The following is a 24,480-nucleotide window of genomic DNA, read 5'->3' on the forward strand; positions in this document are numbered from 1 at the left end:
ACAGTAAGTAAAGTGTCATTGAGTCTGTAATTAATGTTTGGATTTTTTCTTTCCTAAATGCATCATTTTGCACTTTGCAGTATTAAACTTTAGATCCCAGGCATTTGTCCTATCTATATCACTTCTCATTTGGTCCAACCCCCTGTAACATCTACTCTATTACAAATCTTTGTATCCTCTGCAAACAGACATACTTTCCCCTGTAGCCATTTGCTGATATCACTGATTAATATGATAAACACAAAACATGCCCCAGAACTGACCTCTGAGGAACACCACTAGTAACTTTCTCCTCTGCTCTGCTGAATGTACTCCATTTACTAAGACACTCTGTTTTCTATCCTTAAGCTAGCATTCTACCCAGTTCACAATTTTTGAGTCTAGACCAAGGAGAGACAGTTTGACACTGTCTTACACAACAAACTAATTTACAAATGCTTTGCTTAAATCCAGATATCCTACATCAACTGCTCCACCTTGGTCTAATACTTTTGTTACATAATCAAAGAAGTCAACTAAGTAAGTCATAGTGCTTTGTTTTAAGAGAGTTTCCATTAATTTCCCTTTTTAACTGACTGACTTTACATTGTTCTTTACCTTGTGATTATGATCAGTAAATGAAGAGCAAACATAAATATATTGCAAACATGTTTAACATCTAGTTTGACATCCAAAACCTAACTTTTGGTAAAAAATTTGCTTATTATTTAACCAAACTGCAAATGCAGTTTTGTTTCTTATGTACATTTTAGTATGAGCTAAATAATACTGAAGAATAGGAGGTTAATAAGAATTGCAGTGAAATTAGAACACACTATTGAACGGTACAGTATATATGCTTGTGCGAAAAATAACCAAATTTCTTGAGCTATAGTGCACCCATGTATAGTGTAATATTAATTTACTTTAAAAGGGTTAATGGTGACAGGGTTTAAGGTACATACTAGCAGCATTTGGCACTCCTATATCTTAAAGTTTTGATATTGAGGTCTATTCCGTGTGGACTTAAAATCTAGAAGGGTAGGAGAGTAAGAAACAGGAAGCGAGGACTGCAAGAGTGAGAATGATTTTAATACAGAGTTAGATTAGGGCATTAGGTAAGTGGAATTTATTTGTTACTGAGTTGGGTGGCATGCCTCCCTGAACAAAAATTTATTAAGGGAGTGTTTAAAAGAAGGCAGATTAGGGGAAAGTCTGACAGGGCAAGGGAGAGCGTTCCAGAGGGTAGGTACCGCACAATTCCTGCAGTCTAGGATGGGAAGAGGTGATAATTGAAGATGCAAGGAGCAGGTCATTGCTGGATCTTAGTGGGCGGGCTGGAGTATATTTGTTGATTAGAGAGGTTAGGTAGTGGCAAGGGGCATTGGTAGGGGTTTTGTAGGTTAGTGTAAGAAATTAGAATTGAATTCTGCTGTGAATGAGGAGTCATTGAAGGGACTCACAGAGAGGTGCAGTAGATACAGAGTGATGGGAATGGTGGATTAGCCTGACAGAGGCATTTAAGATGGATTGAAGGGGGAGAGGTGGGAGAGAGGAAGACCAGTGAGTAGGTTATTGCAGTAGTCAAGTTGGGAAATTACAATAGAGTGGATTATTTGCTTTGTGGTCTCAGCGCTCAGAAACGGGTGAATTTTAGAAATATTGCATAGGTGGTTGCGGCAGGATGAAGAGAGTGATTGGATGTGGGGGATGAAGGACAGGTTGGAGTAAAGTGTAACTCTGACGCAGTAGACTTGGGGTGATGGGGAGATAGTGATGCCATCAACGGTGATAGAGAAGTCAGATATCACAGTGGAGCTAGAGGGGGGGTAAGAAGACGCTAAATCTTTAGGTGGTAAGAGGCCATCCAGGAAGAAATGCCTGACGTGAGAAAAGAACAGAGGGAGAGAGAGCAGGGGTGGAGAGGTAGATCTGAGTGTCATTAGCATAGATGTGATATTTAAAGCCATAGCTTTTGATAAGTTTACCCAGTGAAGAAGTATAAATGGAGAAGAGTAGAGGACCCAGGATAGAGCCTTGAGGTACTCCAACAGACAGAGGCATTGAAGAGGAGTCACCATCAAATGACACAGAAAAGTACCTGTGAGAAAGATAAGCGTGAATTGAAGAGAGAGACGTGTCACAGAGAGCTGAGAGTCTGTAGGAGGAAGGGGAGGTCAACTGTGTCGAAGGCAGCACTATCTTACAATGTTAGTATGTAATTGTTCTGGTGTTCCAAAATTAATAAACCCTGGGTACTTCCTACACTTAAGGCTGTCAACTGTCCTCCACATAAATACTGTTAACCTGTAGGTGGCTGGGCACAGGTAGTAGGTGGGGTCGCACATTGGCCCCTCTTGAAAGCACTACCTGAGGCTCCACCCCTAAATCCCCTATATATATTTGTTACAACTGCAGCGATTCTAACCCCTTGGCTGCTAGTTATACACAAATAAATGATTTTACCTAGTTGACTGCCCATAACCACGCAGCAGTGATTTGAGCCCCTTCAACTACATGCAAAACACACAGAGCAGTGTTTTTACACATTTATAGTACCCAGTAAAAACAAACAGCAGTGATTTTACCCTAGTGGCTACACATAACAGAAACACATATACAGATAAGATCAGGATTTATTTTTCTCTTATCGTCCTTGGCTAGTTACACAGAGTAGTAGATGTGCTACGTTGCTTCTTTCTGAGCTATTTTTGGAATGCATAGAGAAATAAGAGGAATTCAATATTTTGCTGCCACTTAGTATACTTTATAAAACAAGAATGTAAGTGTCCAGTAATTCTGTAAAGATTTTACTGGACAGCCTGAAATATTGGACTGTCCATTGAATACTCTAAACATGGCAACATTACCTACTCTGGTTAAAGGGACATTCTTGTATTCTTTGCATAAATGTTTTGTAGATTATCCATTTATATAGCCCATATGGAAGTATTTTTGTAACAATATATAGTTTTGCTTATTATTTTAATAATATTCACCAAAATTACAAGTTGTGCGTTAAAACGGGTGCGTAAATAATGCAAAAAAATTAGCGGTATCACACTCTCCATAGAGATGCCATTACAAGTTACTGAAAAAAACTTCTTTTGTTGTGTGGAATGGTGCGATAAATTCCATATTGCACAAAACCCAAGGCCTGACTTGACGTGCTCATGCACATTTTCCCCCATAGACATCAATGGTGAGCAGGTGTTAGAAAAAAATTAACACCTGCAATCGCGGAATGGCGATCACTATAATGCAATCCCCATTGATGTCTATGGGGAAAATAAAGTTAAGTTAAAACCTTACACTCTAACATAAACCCCTAGTCTAAATACCTCTAATCCACCGTCCCCCGACATTGCCAACACTAGTTAAAGTTATTAACCCCTAAACTGCCACCCTCTGACATTGCTGACACGAAATAAACCTATTAACCCCTAAACCGCCATCCCCCCACATTGCTACTACTATAATAAACTTATTAACCCCTAAACCGCCGGCTCCCACATCACTACTACAATAATAAAGTTATTAACCCCTAAACCTGCCGGCCCCTACATCGCTACTAATATATTAGTTATTTACCCTTTAACCTGCTGCCCCCCACAACTATCACCTATACTTTAAATTAAAATTACAATATAACTATCTTAAAATAAATAAAAACTTACCTCTGAAATAAAAAAAAAAATAAGATTAAACTATAAATTAACCTAACATTATTATATTAAAAAAATAAAAATCCTAAATTACAAAATTTAAAAACAGTACAAAAAAATTAAAAAAACCTAACATTACAAAAAATACACTAAAATTAGGAAAAATAACAAAAAAAACTAACATTACCAAAAATAACAAACACTAAAATTATGCAAAATAAAAAAACACTAAGATTACAAAAAATAATAAACAAAATTATACAAAATAATAAAAATTAAACATAATCTAATAGACCTATAAAAACAAAAAAGCCCCCCCAAAATAAAAACACTCCCTTATCTATCAATAAACTACCAATAGCACTTAAAAGGGCCTTTTGTAGGGCATTGCCCTAAGTTAATCAGCTCTTTTACCTACAAAAATTACAAATTCCCCCCTAAAAGTAAACCCTTCCACCCAACCAACCCCCCAAAATAAAAAACCTAAGTTTAAAAAAAACTAAGGTACCCATTAAAAGGGCATTCAGCTCTTTTGTGCCCATTAAAATAAAAAATACCTAATCTAAAAAAAAACACCCCAAAAAAAAACAAAAAAAAACAGAATTTATACTTACCTGATAAATTACTTTCTCCAACGGTGTGTCCGGTCCACGGCGTCATCCTTACTTGTGGGATATCTCTTCCCCAACAGGAAATGGCAAAGAGTCCCAGCAAAGCTGGCCATATAGTCCCTCCTAGGCTCCGCCCACCCCAGTCATTCGACCGACGGACAGGAGGAAATATATATAGGAGAAACCATATGGTACCGTGGTGACTGTAGTTAGAGAAAATAATTCATCAGACCTGATTAAAAAACCAGGGCGGGCCGTGGACCGGACACACCGTTGGAGAAAGTAATTTATCAGGTAAGCATGAATTCTGTTTTCTCCAACATTGGTGTGTCCGGTCCACGGCGTCATCTTTACTTGTGGGAACCAATACCAAAGCTTTAGGACACGGATGAAGGGAGGGAGCAAATCAGGTTACCTAAACGGAAGGCACCACAGCTTGCAAAACCTTTCTCCCAAAAATAGCCTCCGAAGAAGCAAAAGTATCAAATTTGTAAAATTTGGCAAAAGTATGCAGTGAAGACCAAGTCGCTGCCTTACATATCTGGTCAACAGAAGCCTCGTTCTTGAAGGCCCATGTGGAAGCCACAGCCCTAGTGGAGTGAGCTGTGATTCTTTCAGGAGGCTGCCGTCCGGCAGTCTCATAAGCCAATCGGATGATGCTTTTAAGCCAAAAGGAAAGAGAGGTAGAAGTCGCTTTTTGACCTCTCCTTTTACCAGAATAAACAACAAACAAGGAAGATGTTTGTCTGAAATCTTTTGTAGCCTCTAAATAGAATTTTAGAGCACGGACTACGTTCAAATTGTGTAACAAACGTTCCTTCTTTGAAACTGGATTTGGACATAAGGAAGGTACAACTATCTCCTGGTTAATATTTTTGTTAGAAACAACCTTAGGAAGAAAACCAGGCTTAGTACGCAAAACCACCTTATCTGCATGGAACACCAGATAGGGCGGAGAACACTGCAGAGCAGATAACTCTGAAACTCTTCTAGCAGAAGAGATTGCAACCAAAAACAAAACTTTCCAAGATAGTAACTTAATATCTATGGAATGTAAAGGTTCAAACGGAACCCCTTGAAGAACTGAAAGAACTAGATTTAGACTCCAGGGAGGAGTCAAAGGTCTGTAAACAGGCTTGATCCTAACCAGAGCCTGAACAAATGCTTGAACATCTGGCACAGCTGCCAGTCTTTTGTGTGGTAAGACAGATAAAGCAGAGATCTGTCCCTTTAGAGAACTTGCAGATAATCCTTTCTCCAAACCTTCTTGTAGAAAGGAGAGAATCTTAGGAATTTTTATCTTATTCCATGGGAATCCTTTGGATTCACACCAACAGATATATCTTTTCCATATTTTATGGTAAATCTTTCTAGTTACCGGTTTTCTGGCCTGAACCAGAGTATCTATCACAGAATCTGAAAACCCACGCTTCGATAGAATCAAGCGTTCAATCTCCAAGCCGTCAGCTGGAGGGAGACCAGATTTGGATGTTCGAATGGACCCTGAACAAGAAGGTCCTGTCTCAAAGGTAGCTTCCATGGTGGAACCGATGACATATTCACCAGGTCTGCATACCAAGTCCTGCATGGCCACGCAGGAGCTATCAAGATCACCGAGGCCCTCTCCTGATTGATCCTGGCTACCAGCCTGGGAATGAGAGGAAACGGTGGAAATACATAAGCTAGGTTGAAGGTCCAAGGTGCTACTAGTGCATCTACTAGAGTCGCCTTGGGATCCCTGGATCTGGACCCGTAGCAAGGAACCTTGAAGTTCTGACGAGACGCCATCAGATCCATGTCTGGAATGCTCCATAATTGAGTTATTTGGGCAAAGATCTCCGGATGGAGTTCCCACTCCCCCGGATGGAATGTCTGACGACTCAGAAAATCCGCCTCCCAGTTTTCCACACCTGGGATGTGGATCGCAGACAGGTGGAAGGAGTGATCCTCCGCCCATTGAATTATTTTGGTCACTTCTTTCATCGCCAGGGAACTCCTTGTTCCCCCCTGATGATTGATATACGCAACGGTCGTCATGTTGTCTGATTGGAACCTTATGAATCTGGCCTTTGCTAGTTGAGGCCAAGCCCTGAGAGCATTGAATATCGCTCTCAGTTCCAGAATGTTTATCGGGAGAAGAGACTCTTCCCGAGACCATAGACCCTGAGCTTTCAGGGATTCCCAGACCGCGCCCCAGCCCACTAGACTGGCGTCGGTCGTGACATTGACCCACTCTGGTCTGCGGAAGCTCATTCCCTGGGACAGATGGTCCAGGGTCAGCCACCAACGGAGTGAATCTCTGGTCTTCTGATCTACTTGAATCATTGGAGACAAGTCTGTATAGTCCCCATTCCACTGTTTGAGCATGCACAGTTGTAATGGTCTTAGATGAATTTGTGCAAAAGGAACTATGTCCATTGCTGCAACCATCAACCCTACTACTTCCATGCACTGCGCTATGGAAGGACGAGGAACAGAATGAAGAACTTGACAAGAGCTTAGAAGATTTGATTTTCTGACCTCTGTCAGAAAAATCCTCATTTCTAAGGAATCTATTATTGTTCCCAAGAAGGGAACTCTTGTCGACGGAGACAGAGAACTTTTTTCTATGTTCACCTTCCATCCATGTGATCTGAGAAAGGCTAGAACGATGTCTGTATGAGCCTTTGCTTTTGACAGGGACGACGCTTGTATTAGAATGTCGTCCAAGTAAGGTACTACTGCAATGCCCCTCGGTCTTAGAACCGCTAGAAGGGACCCTAGTACCTTTGTGAAAATCCTTGGAGCAGTGGCTAACCCGAATGGGAGGGACACAAACTGGTAATGCTTGTCCAGAAAAGCGAACCTTAGGAACTGATGATGTTCTTTGTGGATAGGAATATGTAGGTACGCATCCTTTAGATCCACGGTAGTCATAAATTGACTTTCCTGGATAGTGGGTAGAATCGTTCGAATGGTTTCCATCTTGAACGATGGTACCCTGAGAAATTTGTTTAAAAATTGGTCTGAAAGTTCCCTCTTTTTTGGGAACTATGAACAGATTGGAATAAAATCCCATTCCTTGTTCCTTTATTGGAACTGGGTGTATCACTCCCATCTTTAACAGGTCTTCTACACAATGTAAGAATGCCTGTCTCTTTATTTGGTTTGAGGATAAGTGAGACATGTGGAACCTTCCCCTTGGGGGTAGTTCCCTGAATTCCAGGAGATAACCTTGAGAAACTATTTCTAGCGCCCAGGGATCCTGAACATCTCTTGCCCAAGCCTGAGCAAAGAGAGAGAGTCTGCCCCCCACTAGATCCGGTCCCGGATCGGGGGCTACTCCTTCATGCTGTTTTGTTAGCAGCGGCAGGCTTCTTGGCCTGCTTACCCTTGTTCCAGCCTTGCATCGGTTTCCAGGCTGGTTTGGGTTGTGAGGCATTACCCTCTTGCTTAGAGGATGCAGAATTAGAGGCCGGTCCGTTCCTGAAATTGCGAAAGGAACGAAAATTAGACTTATTTTTGGCCTTGAAAGGCCTATCTTGTGGAAGGGCGTGGCCCTCTCCCCCAGTGATGTCTGAAATAATCTCTTTCAATTCTGGTCCAAATAGAGTTTTACCTTTGAAAGGGATGTTAAGCAATTTTGTCTTGGATGACACATCCGCTGACCAAGACTTTAGCCAAAGCGCTCTGCGCGCCACGATAGCAAACCCTGAATTTTTCGCCGCTAATCTAGCTAATTGCAAAGCGGCATCTAAAATAAAAGATTTAGCCAATTTAAGTGCGTGAACTCTGTCCATAACCTCCTCATATGGAGTCTCTCTACTGAGCGACTTTTCTAGTTCCTCGAACAAGAACCACGCTGCTGTAGTGACAGGAACAATGCACGAAATGGGTTGTAGAAGGTAACCTTGCTGTACAAAAATCTTTTTAAGCAAACCTTCCAATTTTTTATCCATAGGATCTTTGAAAGCACAACTATCTTCGATAGGAATAGTAGTGCGTTTGTTTAGAGTAGAAACTGCCCCCTCGACCTTAGGGACTGTCTGCCATAAGTCCTTTCTGGGGTCGACCATAGGAAATAATTTCTTAAATATAGGGGGGGGGAACAAAAGGTATGCCGGGCTTTTCCCACTCCTTATTTACTATGTCCGCCACCCGCTTGGGTATAGGAAAAGCGTCGGGGTGCACCGGAACCTCTAGGAACTTGTCCATCTTGCATAATTTCTCTGGAATGACCAAGTTGTCACAATCATCCAGAGTAGATAACACCTCCTTAAGCAGTGCGCGGAGATGTTCTAATTTAAATTTAAATGTCACAACATCAGGTTCAGCTTGTTGAGAAATTTTTCCTGAATCTGAAATTTCCCCATCTGACAAAACCTCCCTCATGGCCCCTTCAGATTGGTGTGAGGGTATGACAGAACAATTATCATCAGCGCCCCCCTGCTCTTCAGTGTTTAAAACAGAGCAATCGCGCTTTCTCTGATAAGTAGGCATTTTGGATAAAATATTTGCTATGGAGTTATCCATTACAGCCGTTAATTGTTGCATGGTAATAAGCATTGGCGCACTAGATGTACTAGGGGCCTCCTGTGTGGGCAAAACTGGTGTAGACACAGTAGGAGATGATGTAGTATCATGTTTACTCCCCTCATCTGAGGAATCATCTTGGGCAATTTCATTATCTGTGGCAGTACTGTCCTTACTTTGTTTGGACGCTATGGCACAATTATCACATAAATTTAAATGGGGAGACACATTGGCTTTCATACATATAGAACATAGCTTATCTGAAGGCACAGACATGTTAAACAGGCTTAAACTTGTCAACAAAGCACAAAAAACGTTTTAAAACAAAACCTTTACTGTCTCTTTAAATTTTAAACAGAAAACACTTTATTACTGAATATGTGAAAAAGTATGAAGGAATTGTTCAAAAATTACCAAAATTTCACCAGAGTGTCTTAAAGCATTAAGAGTATTGCACACCAAATTTCAGAGCTTTAACCCTTAAAATAACGGAACCGGAGCCATTTACAAATTTAACCCCTATACAGTCCCAGCTATAGCCTTTGCTGAGACCCAACCAAGCCCAGAGGGGAATACGATACCAATTGACGCCTTCTAGAAGCTTTTCCAGCAAATTTCAGATCCTCACACATGCATCTGCATGCCCTGCTCTCAAAAAACAACTGCGCAGTAATGGCGCGAAAATGAGGCTCAGTCTACAACTAGGAAGGCCCCCTGACTGGAAAAGGTGTCTAACATAGTGCCTGCCGTTTAATAAACGTTCCCCAAGTTTATAAATGCGAATTGTCAGCATAAATATGAATAAAATGCCCAAATAAAGCAACGATTTAGCCCATAAAAATGTCTACCAGTTTTTTAGCCCATATTAAACCCTTTATTCTGTTTGTTTGACTAAGAAAATGGCTTACCGGTCCCTATGAGGGGAAATGACAGCCTTCCAGCATTACATGGTCTTGTTAGAAATATGGCTAGTCATACCTTAAGCAGAAAAGTCTGCTAACTGTTTCCCCCAACTGAAGTTACTTCATCTCAACAGTCCTATGTGGAAACAGCAATCGATTTTAGTTACTGTCTGCTAAAATCATCTTCCTCTCACAAACAGAAATCTTCATCCTTTTCTGTTTCAGAGTAAATAGTACATACCAGCACTATTTTAAAATAACAAACACTTGATAGAAGAATAAAAACTACATTTAAACACCAAAAAACTCTTAACCATCTCCGTGGAGATGTTGCCTGTGCAACGGCAAAGAGAATGACTGGGGTGGGCGGAGCCTAGGAGGGACTATATGGCCAGCTTTGCTGGGACTCTTTGCCATTTCCTGTTGGGGAAGAGATATCCCACAAGTAAGGATGACGCCGTGGACCGGACACACCAATGTTGGAGAAAACCCTGTCTAACCCCCAAATAGATACTCACTGTTCTGGAAGTCCGGGGGAGATGGTCTTCTTCCAGGTGGTAAAGGTCTTCTTCAAGGCAGCAAACTCTTCATCGAGCATGGGGACCTCTTCATCCAGGGTGAAGACGTCGCAGGGGCTGAGCGGAGGTGACCACGGAACAGGACTGGCAACCGCGGAGCCATCCAGCATGGAGGATCTTCTTCGTTGATTGTCGCCGCACACTGAGGATTAAATGCAAGGTACCTCTTTTATATTGGGGTACCGTTGCATTCCTATTAGCTGAAAAATTCAAATCAGCCAATAGGATGAGAGCTGCTTAAATCTTATTGGCTGATATCAACAGCTCTCTTCCTATTGGCTGATTTGAATTTTTTCTTTTTTAGATTAGGGATTTTTTTTTTATTTTAATGGGCACAACAGTGCTGAATGCCCTTTAAGGGCAATGGGTATTTTAGGATTTTTTTAGATTTAGGTTTTTTATTTTGGGGGGGTTGGTTGGGTGGGTTTAATTTTAGGGGGAATTTGTAATTTTTGTAGGTAAAAGAGCTGTTTAACTTAGGGCAATGCCCTACAAAAGGCCCTTTTTTAGGGCTATTGGTAGTCTATTGATATATTAGGGGGAGTTTTTATTTTGAGGGGGCTTTTTTGTTTTTATTGGGCTATTAGATTAGGTTTAATTTTTATTATTTTGGATAATTTTAATTAATATTTTTGTGCAATGTATTTTTTTATTTTCCGTAATTTTAGTGTTTGTTATTTTTTGTAATGGTTTTTTTTTTTGTTATTGTTCGTAATTTTAGTGTATTATTTTTTGTAATGTTATTTTTATTTTTTATTTTTTTGAAGTGTTAGGATTTTTTAATTTTATAACTTTTTTTTAAATTTATTTATTTTAATATAGTAATGTTAGGTTAATTTATAGTTTAATCTTCTGTTTTTTTTTTTATTATACAGGTAAGTTTTTATTTATTTTAAGATAGTTCTATTGTAATTTTAATTTAAAGTTAGGGGGTTTTAGGTTTAGTGGTTAATAGTTTAATTTAGTATTTTGCGATGCGGGGGCCCGGCAGTTTAGGGGTTAATAGGTTTAGGTTAGTAGTTGCAATGTGGGGGGGCAGCGGTTTAGGGGTTAATACATTTATTTTATTAGTAGCTATGTGGGGTCGGCGGTTTAGGGGTTAATAGGTTTATTTAGTGTTGGCGATGTGGGGGTCCAGTGGTTTAGGGGTTAATAGGTTTATTATAGCAGTAGCGATGTGGGGGCCCGGCATTTTAGGGGTTAATAACTTTATTTAGGTGTTAGCAATGTGGGGGGGCGGCGGTTTAGGGGTTAATAGGTTTATTTGGTGTTGGCTATGTGGGGGGTTGGCGGATTAGGGGTTAATGGGTTTAATATAGTATTTGCGATGCAGGGGTGGTGGTTTAGGGGTTAATAGGTAGTTTATGGGTGTTAGTGTACTTTGTAACATTTTAGTTATGAGTTTTGTGAAACATTTTTGTTTCGCAAAATCCATAACTACTGGTCTCAGATAGCGGAATGGATTGCGGCGGTATTGACTATAACGAAAGCATTTAGCCGGACCGCACAACCTGTAATACAAGCGCTATGAAAATCCCGCACTCAAAAGCCATTTTTTGAGTGCGGAATGGAGAGTTGGATAAAGGCTAAAACGCTTGCGGTATTGCTGTACCACAATGACTTGTAATACGGGAGACCTGCATATTCCGCGCGCAAAGGTCAATTTTTCAGAGGTATAGCCGTACCGCACCATACCGCAAAACTTATAATTTAGGCGTTTGTGATGATTTTCCGACTCCTAACCAAGCCCCACAGTGTCAGATATATACGCTTGTTTACAGTCTACTGCTGGCTTCTGTTTATGTTATCTGTCTTTTCATATGCAGGGAAGGTGGGAGTGTCTGTTCTTCTTGTTTTCCCATCCCATTTCACTGGGTGTCCCAGCCTAACCTCTTCAACAGTGGGAGCTTCTAAGTCATTTTTTAAAAGGTTTTATATTAATTTTTAGATCAGTCTCTGTGCATATTCTTATCTATAGTAGTGTCTATTACATGCAGTTATATGAAAATTGGTGTACACTGTCCCTTTAAGTATGTTTACTTAACTTAAGCATTGTTGGAATCACAAGGACTGCAGCTTGAGGTTCAGGCCCTTCACAAACAGCTTGCTGCACTTCCCATGTACTGGCAACGCTGCCGCTTCAATAGAATACAGGTCCAATTAAAGCGATATTAAATACCTCCTGCTCTTGTAAAAAAACTATTCTAAGCATCACACTCCTTAGAGAGTCCAAAAACTCTAACATAGGTTTTCAAACGTCGGCAAATTGCACATAGACCAGCTACGGAGCATTTGTTTTTTGGCTTCCTAGGGAGTGTGCGACAAGCATAATTATTCCACAAAAGAAAGAGGTATTTATTGATTTTATAACCAGGATACCGTGCACTCTAGAATAGAATATTTTATAAAGAACCTTAAATGGACAGAAAGCCAAAATTGAACTTTCATAATTCAGATAGTACAAGCCATTTTTTACTTTCAAATTGATCTCATTTCTATTGTTTTCTTTGTATCCTTTGTTAAAAAGCATGCCTAAGTAGGTTTAGGAGTAGCAATGAACTACTAGAAGTTATCTGCTGATTGGCAGCTGCGCATATATGACTTGTCCTTGACTCACCCAAAGTGTTCAGCTAGCTCCCAGTAATGCATTGCTACTCAACAAGGGATAGCAAGAGAATGAAGCAACTTTGATTATAGAAGTAAATTGGAAAGTTATCAAAAAATTTATCTGAATCATTTCTTTTTTATTTTAATGAGCCTTTAATGAGCATTACTATTAAACATCTGCAACATTTTTAGTGGGCTATTCAGAGTTCAGTCACTTAATTGCCAATATTGTTATAGGATACTGTTGTTTATATATAAAGTTTATTAGCTTTAAAAGCCCAGCTAAGTCACTAATATGGCTTTGATTACATAAATATTTCTATTAGGCAAAAAAAAAAACGTGTGTTTATTTATGGGTATACATGATTGACATGATTCACATTCTTGAGTATGATACATAAACCGTGCAGTATATTTATATGTATTTAAAATTGTTATTTATTTTCATTTTTAAATGTAAATAATATGATTCTAGATCTCTACAAAAAATTTTTTAAAAAAGGATATAATAGTGATGATCTTTTGTTTATGCCAATAGTTATCCATTAACAGTCACATTAATGAGGTTATTCTTTTTTGTTTTGTTATGGAAAAAGTTGGTGTTAGTTAATCAGCTTTCATACTTACGTTGCCCACAGTGTGTTCCAACATAACCCTTTTGACACTGGCACTGATCGTCAAGACATGTGCCTCCGTTCATACATCTGATGCTACATTGTGGTGCTGTAAAAAAATATAGTGGTGTTTAGGTATATGGTTACAAAATTATTTTTATATAGGGGTATCAGAATTCCAATATCCTACAATTTTACCCCAATTTTCAGTAAAATCCCAAAAATATCCTATACAGGATCTATGTGTCTGGTAAGGATAGTGCTAAATGCGAAGGATTCACTTATTCAAAGAGAGAGAGCATCTTAAAGGGACATGAAACCCAAAAACGTTCTTTCATGGTTCAGATAGAGAATACAATTTTAAACAACTTTCCAATTTACTTCTATTATTTAAATTGCTTCCTTCTCTTGTTATCCTTTGCTGAAAGGTTTATCTAGGCAAGCTCAGGAGCAGCAGAGAACATAGGTTCTAGCTGTTGATTGATGCCTGCATATATATATTGATTGTGATTGGCTCACCCATGTGTTCAGTTAGAAACCAGTAGTGCATTGCTGCTCCTTCATCAAATCATTCCAAGAGAAAGAAACAGATTAGATAATAGACGTAAATTAGAAAGTTGTTTGAAATTGTATTCTCTGTCTGAATCATGAAATACATTTTTTGGGTTTCATGTCCCTTTAACATGTACTCATAAAAGCTAATCTCTCAATGCTTGTCCCATTATTGTCTAATCAACACATATCAAAGAGATCTCATATCAAAGGCTGCCTTGGATAAAGTTGAATGTCAAAACGCATCAGTCATGTAATACTTGGTTATTGACAAGCTACAATATGATAATATTATTGAGATGTGTAATTTGTGGGCCGCACTGACCCAGCAATCTTTATTAATTATTGTTTGCCACCAAAATGAAAAGAAAGACACCATCTCGTATAATTAGAATAAGAAACATCAATAGACATTTCTAATAGGAATCTTATTAATATGTGGTGATCAGATTTACCTTGGATATGTATGTAGGCGTATGCAGAATGTGTACAGTCCTAATGCAGGGGAGCCTTTTATTAGTGCAAGTTACAGGGCCATCTATCTATCCTCAACATCGTACAGAGCAGAATGTATTTTATTACTTTTTGCTTTTTACTGAGTTACATTTGGGGGGGCCCAAAACATCTTGACCCTCTGTTGAGTAGGGCCACTACTGGATAGATAGATAGATAGATAGATTGATGGATAATAGATAGACGATAGATAAATGGATAATAGATAGACGATAGATAGATGATAGATAGATAGATAGATAGATAGATATAGATGATAGATAGATAGATAGATAGATAGATAGATAGATAGATAGATAGATGATAGGCAGACAGATATTTTATATAAAAAACATACATAACATCCTAAATTGTGTTTGTTTGGAAGATGAACTCAATTTCTTTTCTTGCATGATTTAGACAGAGCATTTTCAAAAAACAAATGCAATTTACTTTTATGCTCAAATTTGCTTAATTCTCATGGCATTCTTTGTTAAAGAGAATGCCTAGGTAGGCAGTGTGCAAATGTCTGGAGCACTACATGACAGTAAAAAGTGCTGCCCTCTAGTGCTCTTGAAAGGTATACCATATATAGTTAAACTGCTCTCTAGACATGCTCCTGCGTCTACATAACTGCTTGGATACCAAGAGATTAAAGTGAATTTCATAATACAAGTAAATTGGAAACTTTTTCAAAATCGGAATCACAAAATAAAGATTAGGGGTTTTATATCCTTGAAAATGTTTGAAAATGACTGCAATATTGTTATTTACCATATACCATAACACAAATAAATTAACTAGCTTTTTCTTTATGATAATTTTGGATATTTTTGCAGACTAACCTTTTTCTCTAAAAGTGCTTGTCCTCTGACTAGAAACAAAACTATAATTGTCTGGGCAACTCACAGAAAAAAAATCCTGGTGAAATGAGTGTTGATGCCGAATTATCAAATGTCTGTCGGACTTTTGACTGCTGCTTCATAACTGCTGTTTCTGGCGAGTCTGAAGACTCGCCAGAAACACGGGCCCTCAAGTTCCATTCGGAGCTTGATAAATGGGCCTCATTGAGTGCAAGAGACTAAAATTGGCTTCAGTATTGGGGTTTAAAGTGTCTCAGAAGTAAAAGGGGAATGAAATCCATTTACTTCAGTGTAGAAAGGTGAGGTGGTTTTAGTGAAAGGTTACATGGAATAAACTACTAGCAATAGCAGAGACTGGAAAGACAGGAAAGGGGGTCTTTAGTGGTCTTTTTTATATACCCTGGCACCTTAAGACTACAGACAAATGAACAATCACTAAAGATTTATCCATACATGTACATAATTATCAGTAATGTTTGGTTTTTACAGAACACGAAATCTGTGTGTTAAAAGTGAAAATGTAGTATAGAACCTCTTTCTCTTAGGCGATTATCTCTTATAGTTTTGGCATGAAAATAAAAAAAATACCTTCTCTGGACATAATGGTTAAGAATAACTGCTAAATATACAACACAACAAATAATTGTTACAAAAAAAATGTATAACACACTTACCATGACCAGATTTAGTGCCACAGTTTGGTGATATCTGTCCACTAGAACAAGTGCACATGTTTGGGCGAGAGCAAAATCCATCACCACAGTTATTTCTGCAAATTGCTGAAAAAGTTAAAAGTAAGAGATCTTTAGACTTGATTTACAAAAATTTTGTATAATTTCATTTCATTGATTTTAAACCATCATTTTATTTTATTTTAATGGGATTCGAAAGGAAAAATTTAATTTTCATGATTTAGATAGTGTGCAATCCTTTGTTAATGAGCATATCTAGATATGCTTAGTAGAATGCATGTCTATTGAGCACTATACAGCAGCATTGTTTGCAATGTTTTTTTAAAAAAAAAAAAAAATAAGTTTAATATTAGCTTACATTTTAGCCGGTTGGTCAATAAAATAAGCTGAGTGGTGCAGTCATTAAGCACTAGGTTATAAGTGAAGTATAATCGATAGTTCAGGGTGGCCTATCCATATAACTACTCTAAGCTAAGAATAGCACACACTCTGGTTTTACAAGTTAAAGGGACACTGAACCCAATTTTTTTTCTTTCGTGATTCAGATAGAGCATGCCATTTTAAGCAACTTTCTAATTTATTATCAATTTTTCTTTGTTCTCTTGCGATCTTTATTTGAAAAAGAATGTATCTAAGTTTTTTTTGTTTCAGCATTCTAGACAGCACTTTTTTATTGGTGGATGAATTTATCCACTAATTAGCAAGAACAACCCAGGTTGTTCACCAAAAATGGTCCGGCATCTAAACTTACATTCTTGCATTTCAAATAAAGATACCAAGAGAATGAAGCAAATTTGATAATAGGAATAAATTAGAAATTTGCTTAAAATTCCGTGCTCTATATGAATCACGAAAGAAAAAAATTGGGTTCAGTGTCCCTTTAACAGTAAAAAGAATTTACCAGAGAATTGCAGCGCAGCCAATAATTTTTTGCCCACTCAATAGAGAGTGCAGTGTTGCTAACATTACAAGTGGTGAGTTATGTGCTGCGGTAGTACTTAAAGTGAATGTAAAGTTTCATGAATCAGTGCCCGGTTTTTAAAAACACTATTAAAAACAGGGGCACTTTCATTCATGAAACTTTATATTGCAGCATATTTTTACAAATACCTTTTTCTTCAGCAAAGCCGGATTGCCGATCCCCAGCCCGCAGCTCCTCTGTACTTACGTCAGCAATGACGAAACCGGCTTCCTGCAATCATGACGTGCACCCCAGAGCATCCATCTAGTGAGGCCACGCCGTGATTGGAAGAAGTCGGTTTCGTTATTGCTGTGCTAAGTACAGCATGAGAAGCACGGAGGGGATCGCCGATCCGCCTTTTCTAAAGAAAAAGGTAAGTATTTGTAAAAATACGCTGCAATGTAAAGTTTCATGAATGAAAGTGCCCCTGTTTTTAATAGTGTTTTTAAAAAACGGGCACTTATTCATCAAACTTTACATTCACTTTGCGTTAAGCACAATTGGTCTAAAGCAGTGTCTTTTAGCAAGTGAGCGTTGTGTTTTTTTTTTATTTTTTTTAACAGCACGCCCCATAGAAGTCTATGGGGAGAAGAAGTTAGCACAGTCACGGTATCAAAGTCCTGAAGTTAGAGCACATCGCTCTTTCGTGCTTACTTTTACTTTCAACTTATAATACATGCGCTAACCTGGCTAAAATTTTACTTTGAGTGGAATTAGCACACAAGCAAATAATTTACTTAGCAGGGCACTTGTAATCTAGCCCAAAGTTAGGGCAAGTTCCTTAGTTGCCCCTTTTTAAATGATAATATTATAAAAATGAGAAAAAAATAACTTTAAAAAGGTTTTTCATCACATTGTATACATTATATAATACAGGCTCAGAAAGGGATAAAATATTGACCATGTTACTTGAAATGCATTTTTTTTCTCATTATGCACTTCTGTATATCTCTGCCTTTCTCTTCTATGTAAACTGTAAATGGAATTTATAGGGCTAAAGAATAAACAAATCTCCAGGAAAGGTCAATTGTATATAGTCTCATCTATGAACACATTTTAGTTGTCTTAAAGTGGAACAAATCCCTTAATGCCAATTTACAGTAAGAACTGCAGACAGAATGTTTTTGATTAATGTAAATGTCTATAATTTAAATCAAGCACTATTGTATTTTTTTTATTGTAATATTCTACATCTTAATACAGACCTGGCTCAGGCAGAGAGCAAAGTATCTGGGTTTGACTGTAAACATTTTAACTTTACCCCTTTTTATCATGCAAACTATAAATCTAAAAAAACAAATACAAAAAAATCAGACACAGCAGCCATCATTCAAATATAAATGTACTAATCTATTAATCTACTAATCTAATCTTTGGGTACTAAACCTATTTGAAAAGAGTAGAACAATAGTACAATTTCTAGATGCAAAGTAAAGGGGCATGAAATCCTACATTTGTCTTTCATGGCTCAAACAGAGCGTACAGAGTTAACTATTATTATCTAAGTTGCTTCTTTCTCACTGTATCCTTTGTTGTAGAGCATATTTTGGTAGGTAGGTAGCATGTGTCTGGAGCACTACATGACAATAAACACTGCTGCCATCTAGCGCTCTTGCAAATGTATAAAATAGTTCTAAGCATTATTTTTATTATTATTGGCTAGCGAGATTATTTAAAGGGATACTAAATGCAAATTTTTTCTTTCCTAATTCAGATAGAGCAGCAATTTTAAGCAACGCTCTAATTTACTCCTGTTATCAATTTTTCTTTGTGCTTTTGTTATCTTTATTTAAATAGCAAGAATATAAAGCTTACGAGCCGGCCCATTTTTGGTTGAGAACCTGAGTTACACTTGCTTATTGGTTGGTTGAATGTAGTCACCAATAAGCAAGCGCTATACAGGGTTCTGAACCTAAAATGGGCCGGCTGCTAAGCTTTACATTACTGATTTTTAAATAAAGATAGCAAGAGAATGAAGAAAAATTGATAATAACAGTAAATTAGAAAGTTGCTTAAATTGCATGCTCTATCTAAATTGTGAAAGAAAATTGGGGTTTAGTATCCCTTTAAGAATGCTCACCGGTACTTCTATTTCCCTGTTGGAATCATCAATCGCCACCTTCTACCCTGCAAACATGGTGTCTCGCTAAGGGTTATATCCTGCATTTTTCTATGGGAAGGAGATGCATACATTACAAAAGCGCACAATAAAATTTGTAAAACTAATAATTAAACCATTCAGACAAAACTACGCAGGAAAAAATTGTATTTTTAAGGTGCATCAAAAATTGTAACAATATTGCTCATCAAAAATTAAAAAATTTGTATGTAAATTACACAGCGTAAATATAAGGTACAGTGCACTAAAAACAGACGGCTAGATTACGAGTTGTGCATTAGGGTTAAAAAGCAGCGTTGAGAGGTCCCAAAGCTGGTTTTTAATGCCCGCTGGTATTACGAGTCTTGCAGGTACAGGTGTACCGCTCACTTTTTTGGCCAGACTCGGAAATACCGCAAATCAACTATTGCATATCCTATATTTTCGATGGGACTTGCATAGCGCCGGTATTATGAGTCTAACCAAAAGTGAGCGGTAGACCCTCTCCTGTCAAGCCTGGTACCGCATTTTAAAGTCAGTAGTTAAGAGTTTTACACTACAACTCTAACTAACTAACTAACTAACTAACTAACTAACTAACTAACACCCATAAACTACCTATTAACCCCTAAACCGAGGCCCCCCCACATCGCAAACACTAAAATAAAATTTTTAACCCCTAATCTGCCGAACCGGACATCGCCGCCACTATAATAAATATATTAACCCCTAAACCGCTGCACTTCAGCATCGCAAACACTATTTAAATATTATTAACCCCTAATCTGCCGGCCCTAACGTTGCGGACACCTACCTACATTTATTAACCCCTAATCTGCCAACCCCAACGTCGCCGCCACTATATTAAATGTATTAACCCCTAAATCTAAGTCTAACCCTAACCCCCCTAACTTAAATATAATTACAATAAATCTAAATAAATTTACTATAATTAGCTAAATTATTCCTATTTAAAACTAAATACTTACCGATAAAATAAACCCTAAGCTAGCTACAATATAACTAATAGTTACATTGTAGCTATCTTAGGGTTTATTTTTATTTTACAGGCAACTTTGTATTTATTTTAACTAGGTAGAATAGTTATTAAATAGTTATTAACTATTTAATAACTACCTAGTTAAAATAAAGACAAATTTACCTGTAAAATAAAACCTAACCTAAGTTACAATTACACCTAACACTACACTATAATTACATTAATTACCTAAGCTAAATACAATTAATTACAATTTAAAATAATAAGTACGAAAACCCCCCCACTAAATTACAGAAAATAATAAAATAATTACAAGATTTTTTAAACTAATTACACCTACTCTAATCCCCCTAACAAAATAAAAAAGCCCCCCAAAATAAAAAAGAGCCCTACCCTACACTAAATTACAAATAGCCCTTAAAAGGGCCTTTTGCGGGGCATTGCCCCAAAGTAATCAGCTCTTTTACCTGTAAAAAAAAAGTACCACTTCCCCCAACATTAAAACCCACCACCCACACAACCAACCCTACTCTAAAACCCACCCAATGCCCCCTTAAAAAAAACTAACACTAACCCCTTGAAGATCACCCTACCGTGAGACGTCTTCACCCAACCGGGCAGAAGTGATCCTCCAGATGGGCAGAAGTCTTTATCCAGACGGCATCTTCTATCTTCATCCATCCGGCGCGGAGCGGGTCCATCTTCAAGACATCCGACGCGGAGCATCCTCTTCTTTCTTCGTCCGACGACTGAATGAAGGTTCCTTTAAATGACGTCATCCAAGATGGTGTCCCTTCAATTCTGATTGGCTGATAGAATTCTATCAGCCAATTGGAATTAAGGTATAAAAAATCTTATCTACCTTAATTCCGATTGGCTGATAGAATTCTATCAGCCAATCAGAATTGAAGGGACACCATCTTGGATGACGTCATTTAAAGGAACCTTCATTCAGTCATCGGACGAAGAAAGAAGAGGATGCTCCGCGTTGGATGTCTTGAAGATGAACCCGCTCCGCGCCGGATGGATGAAGATAGAAGATGCCGTCTGGATGAAGACTTCTGCCCATCTGGAGGACCTCTTCTGCCCGGTTTGGATGAAGACTACTGCCCGTCTGGAGGACCACTTCTGCCCGGTTAGGTGAAGACGTCTCACGGTAGGGTGATCTTCAAGGGGTTAGTGTTAGTTTTTTTTAAGGGGGTATTGGGTGGGTTTTAGAGTAGGGTTGGTTATGTGGGTGGTGGGTTTTAATGTTGGGGGTATTTGTAAAAATTTTTTTACAGGTAAAAGAGCTGATTACTTTGGGGCAATGCCCTGCAAAAGGCCCTTTTAAGGGCTATTTGTAATTTAGTGTAGGGCAGGGCTTTTTTTTATTTGGGGGGGGCTTTTTTATTTTGTACTTTAGATATTTTTTTTAAAATTGCAATTAATTGTATTTAGTTTAGGTAATTTATTTAATTATAGTGTAGTGTTAGGTGTAATTGTAACTTAGTTTAGGTTTTATTTTACAGGTAAATTTGTCTTTATTTTAACTAGGAAGTTATTAAATAGTTAATAACTATTTAATAACTATTCTACCTAGTTAAAATAAATACAAAGTTGCCTGTAAAATAAAAATAAACCCTAAGATAGCTACAATGTAACTATTAGTTATATTGTAGCTATCTTAGGGTTTATTTTATAGGTAAGTATTTAGTTTTAAATAGGAATAATTTAGTGAATTGTATTAATTTTATTTAGATTTATTTAAATTAAATTTAAGTTAGGGGGGGTTAGGGTTAGACTTAGATTTAGGGGTTAATAACTTTATTATAGTGGTGGCGACGTTGGGGGCGGCAGATTAGGGGTTAATAAATGTAGTTAGATTGCGGCGACATTGGGGGCGGCAGATTAGGGGTTAATAAATATAATGTAGGGTTCGGCGATGTTGGGGGCAGCAGATTAGGGGTTCATAAGTATAATGTAGGTGGGGGCTGTTTACGGAGAGGCAGATTAGGGGTTAATTATATAATGTAGGTGTTGGCGATGTCAGGGGCGGCAGATTAGGGGTTAATAAGTGTAATATTAGGGGCGTTTAGACTTGGGGTTCATGTTAGGGTGTTAGGTGTAGACATAAAAAGTATTTCCCCATAGGAATCAATGGGGCTGCATTAGAAGCTGAACGCTGCTTTTTTGCAGGTGTTAGGTTTTTTTTCAGCCGGCTCTCCCCCATTGATACCTATGGGGAAATCGTGCACAAGCATGTTTTACCTGCTCACCGCTACCGTAAGCAGCGCTGGTATTGAGGTGAGATGTAGAGCTAAATTTTGCTCTTCGCTCACTTTTTTGCGGTTAACGCCAGGTTTCTAAAAACCCGTAATACCAGCGCTGGCCGTAAGTGAGCGGTGAGCATAAACTGCTCGTTAGCACCGCACCCCTGTTAACGCAAAACTCATAATCTAGGGGAGAGTATTTTGATTTGTATTAGGCATTATATTAAAGTTTAAACATTTCTTCCTCTGAACTTCGTCCTCCATTGCAAACGTTAACATAGCAGAGAGCTCTCATTATTTCTATAGGAGAGATCTCGCCACTTGCAGGGACAGTCTATTTTCTTTGATAATTGCACAAAGACTGTCCCTGCAATTGTGATAATTGCACAAAGAAAAGTTTTTGATTGCAAACTATTGATCATTGTGCCCCCAGTGTTCATGAAACACACATTCTTCAGCCTACCTACCTGATTTACAAACAAAAGATACTAATGCCTAGATTACGAGTGGTGCACTAACTGTAGCGCAAGTGCAATATGTTTTTTTTTTAGGCTCTCTAGCCTCACCAGTACTTATGTTATTAAAGGGACACTGAACCCAAATTTTTTCTTTTGTGATTCAGATAGAGCATGACATTTTAAGCAACTTTCTAATTTACTCCTATCATCAAATTTTCTTCATTCTCTTGGTATCTTTATTTGAAATGCAAAAATGTAAGTTTAGATGCCGGCCCATTTTTGGTGAACAACCTGGGTTGTCCTTGCTGATTGGTGGATAAATTCATCCACCAATAAAAAAGTGCTATTCTGAGTTCTGAACCCAAAAAAAGCTTAGATGCATTCTTTTTTTTTTAAAGATAGCAAGAGAACGAAGACAAATTGATAATAGGAGTAAATTAGAAAGTTGCTTAAAATTGCATGCTCTATCTGAATCACAAAAGAAAACAATTGGGTTCAGTGTCCCTTTAAATAATATTTAATAACATAAGGACTGGTGAGGCTAGAGAAGCTAAAGTTGCTCTAGGGAGCCTAAAAAACCTCCATAAATTATGCTTACCTGATAATTTTCTTTTCTTCCGATGGAAAGAGTCCACAGCTGCATTCATTACTTTTGGGAAATAAGAAACTGGCCACCAGGAGGAGGCAAAGACACCCCAGCCAAAGGCTTAAATACTCCCACTTCCCTCATCCCCCAGTCATTCTGCAGAGGAACAAGGAACAGTAGAAGAAATATCTGGGTGAAAAGGTGCCAGAAGAATAAAAAACAAAGACGCCCCACATAAAAAAAGATGGGTGGGGAGCTGTGGACTCTTTCCATCGGAAGAAAAGAAAATTATCAGGTAAGCATAATTTATGTTTTTCTTGCTAAATGGAAAGAGTTCGCAGATGCATTCATTACTTTTGGGAAAACAATACCCAATACCCATTCTGAGGGCACCAGGCCTGAAACTGCTACCCAATAAAAAAAATCACAGCTTCGTCCAAAGCCGAGAAAACAAAAAGGGAAAAGGCCCCAAGGACACTGACCAGCAGATAGCCCGGAAGCCTAGCTAGAGACCGCAACATCAGACACAATTGAGCCAACAGTTCTCCGGGGAGACACCATCGCCCAACTGTTGGTCCCCCACCATACACCCTTTACTAGCGAAGGGAACCCCTGCCAAAACTCCCAAAGGAATAAGGCAAGGAAGCACCAAATAGGAACTGAAAGGTTACCACGAACTCCATAATAGGAAAAAACCCCATCAAACCAAGCTCGCAAGATCTAAATGGATCCTGACAACAAGGGGAGGCAATGCCCAATCCAAATAGAAACCACAAGGTTTAGAACCGGTAGCAGAACAGAGAAAAAGTTCTCCCAACATCCTGCAAGGATTGAAATAGCTAGCTAGCACTCGATCAAGGCACAAACAGTTGTAGCTGGTTTCAAAGAGCAACCCTTCACATGGCAGGCAGCAAGTCAACCAGTGCCTAGGAACAACTGAAAACGGAGATCAAATATCATCCGAACCCTGAGGAATTCAGGCAAAATTACATGTAGCAGACCCAGACAAAGGTAAAAACACCTGAGTCAAGAACACAAAGCCATCCTCAGGATGAAAC

The 24,480-nt window shown here is 38.3% G+C and overlaps 1 protein-coding gene across 1 annotated transcript in view; it reads right to left on the minus strand.

Moving 5' to 3' along the window:
- FBN2 (fibrillin 2) overlaps positions 1-24,480 on the minus strand; it is a 649,022-nt gene that overhangs the window by 584,986 nt on the left and 39,556 nt on the right. Inside the window, exons 3-4 of the mRNA XM_053701643.1 lie at positions 16,050-16,154; positions 13,482-13,577 (exon numbers count right to left, since the gene is read on the minus strand). Of these exons, the coding sequence (XP_053557618.1) occupies positions 13,482-13,577; positions 16,050-16,154 (201 nt within the window). The remainder of the gene's footprint in view (positions 1-13,481; positions 13,578-16,049; positions 16,155-24,480) is intronic.

This window comes from Bombina bombina, chromosome 2, assembly GCF_027579735.1.
Source record: "Bombina bombina isolate aBomBom1 chromosome 2, aBomBom1.pri, whole genome shotgun sequence".
Classification (NCBI taxonomy): Eukaryota; Metazoa; Chordata; class Amphibia; order Anura; family Bombinatoridae; genus Bombina; species Bombina bombina.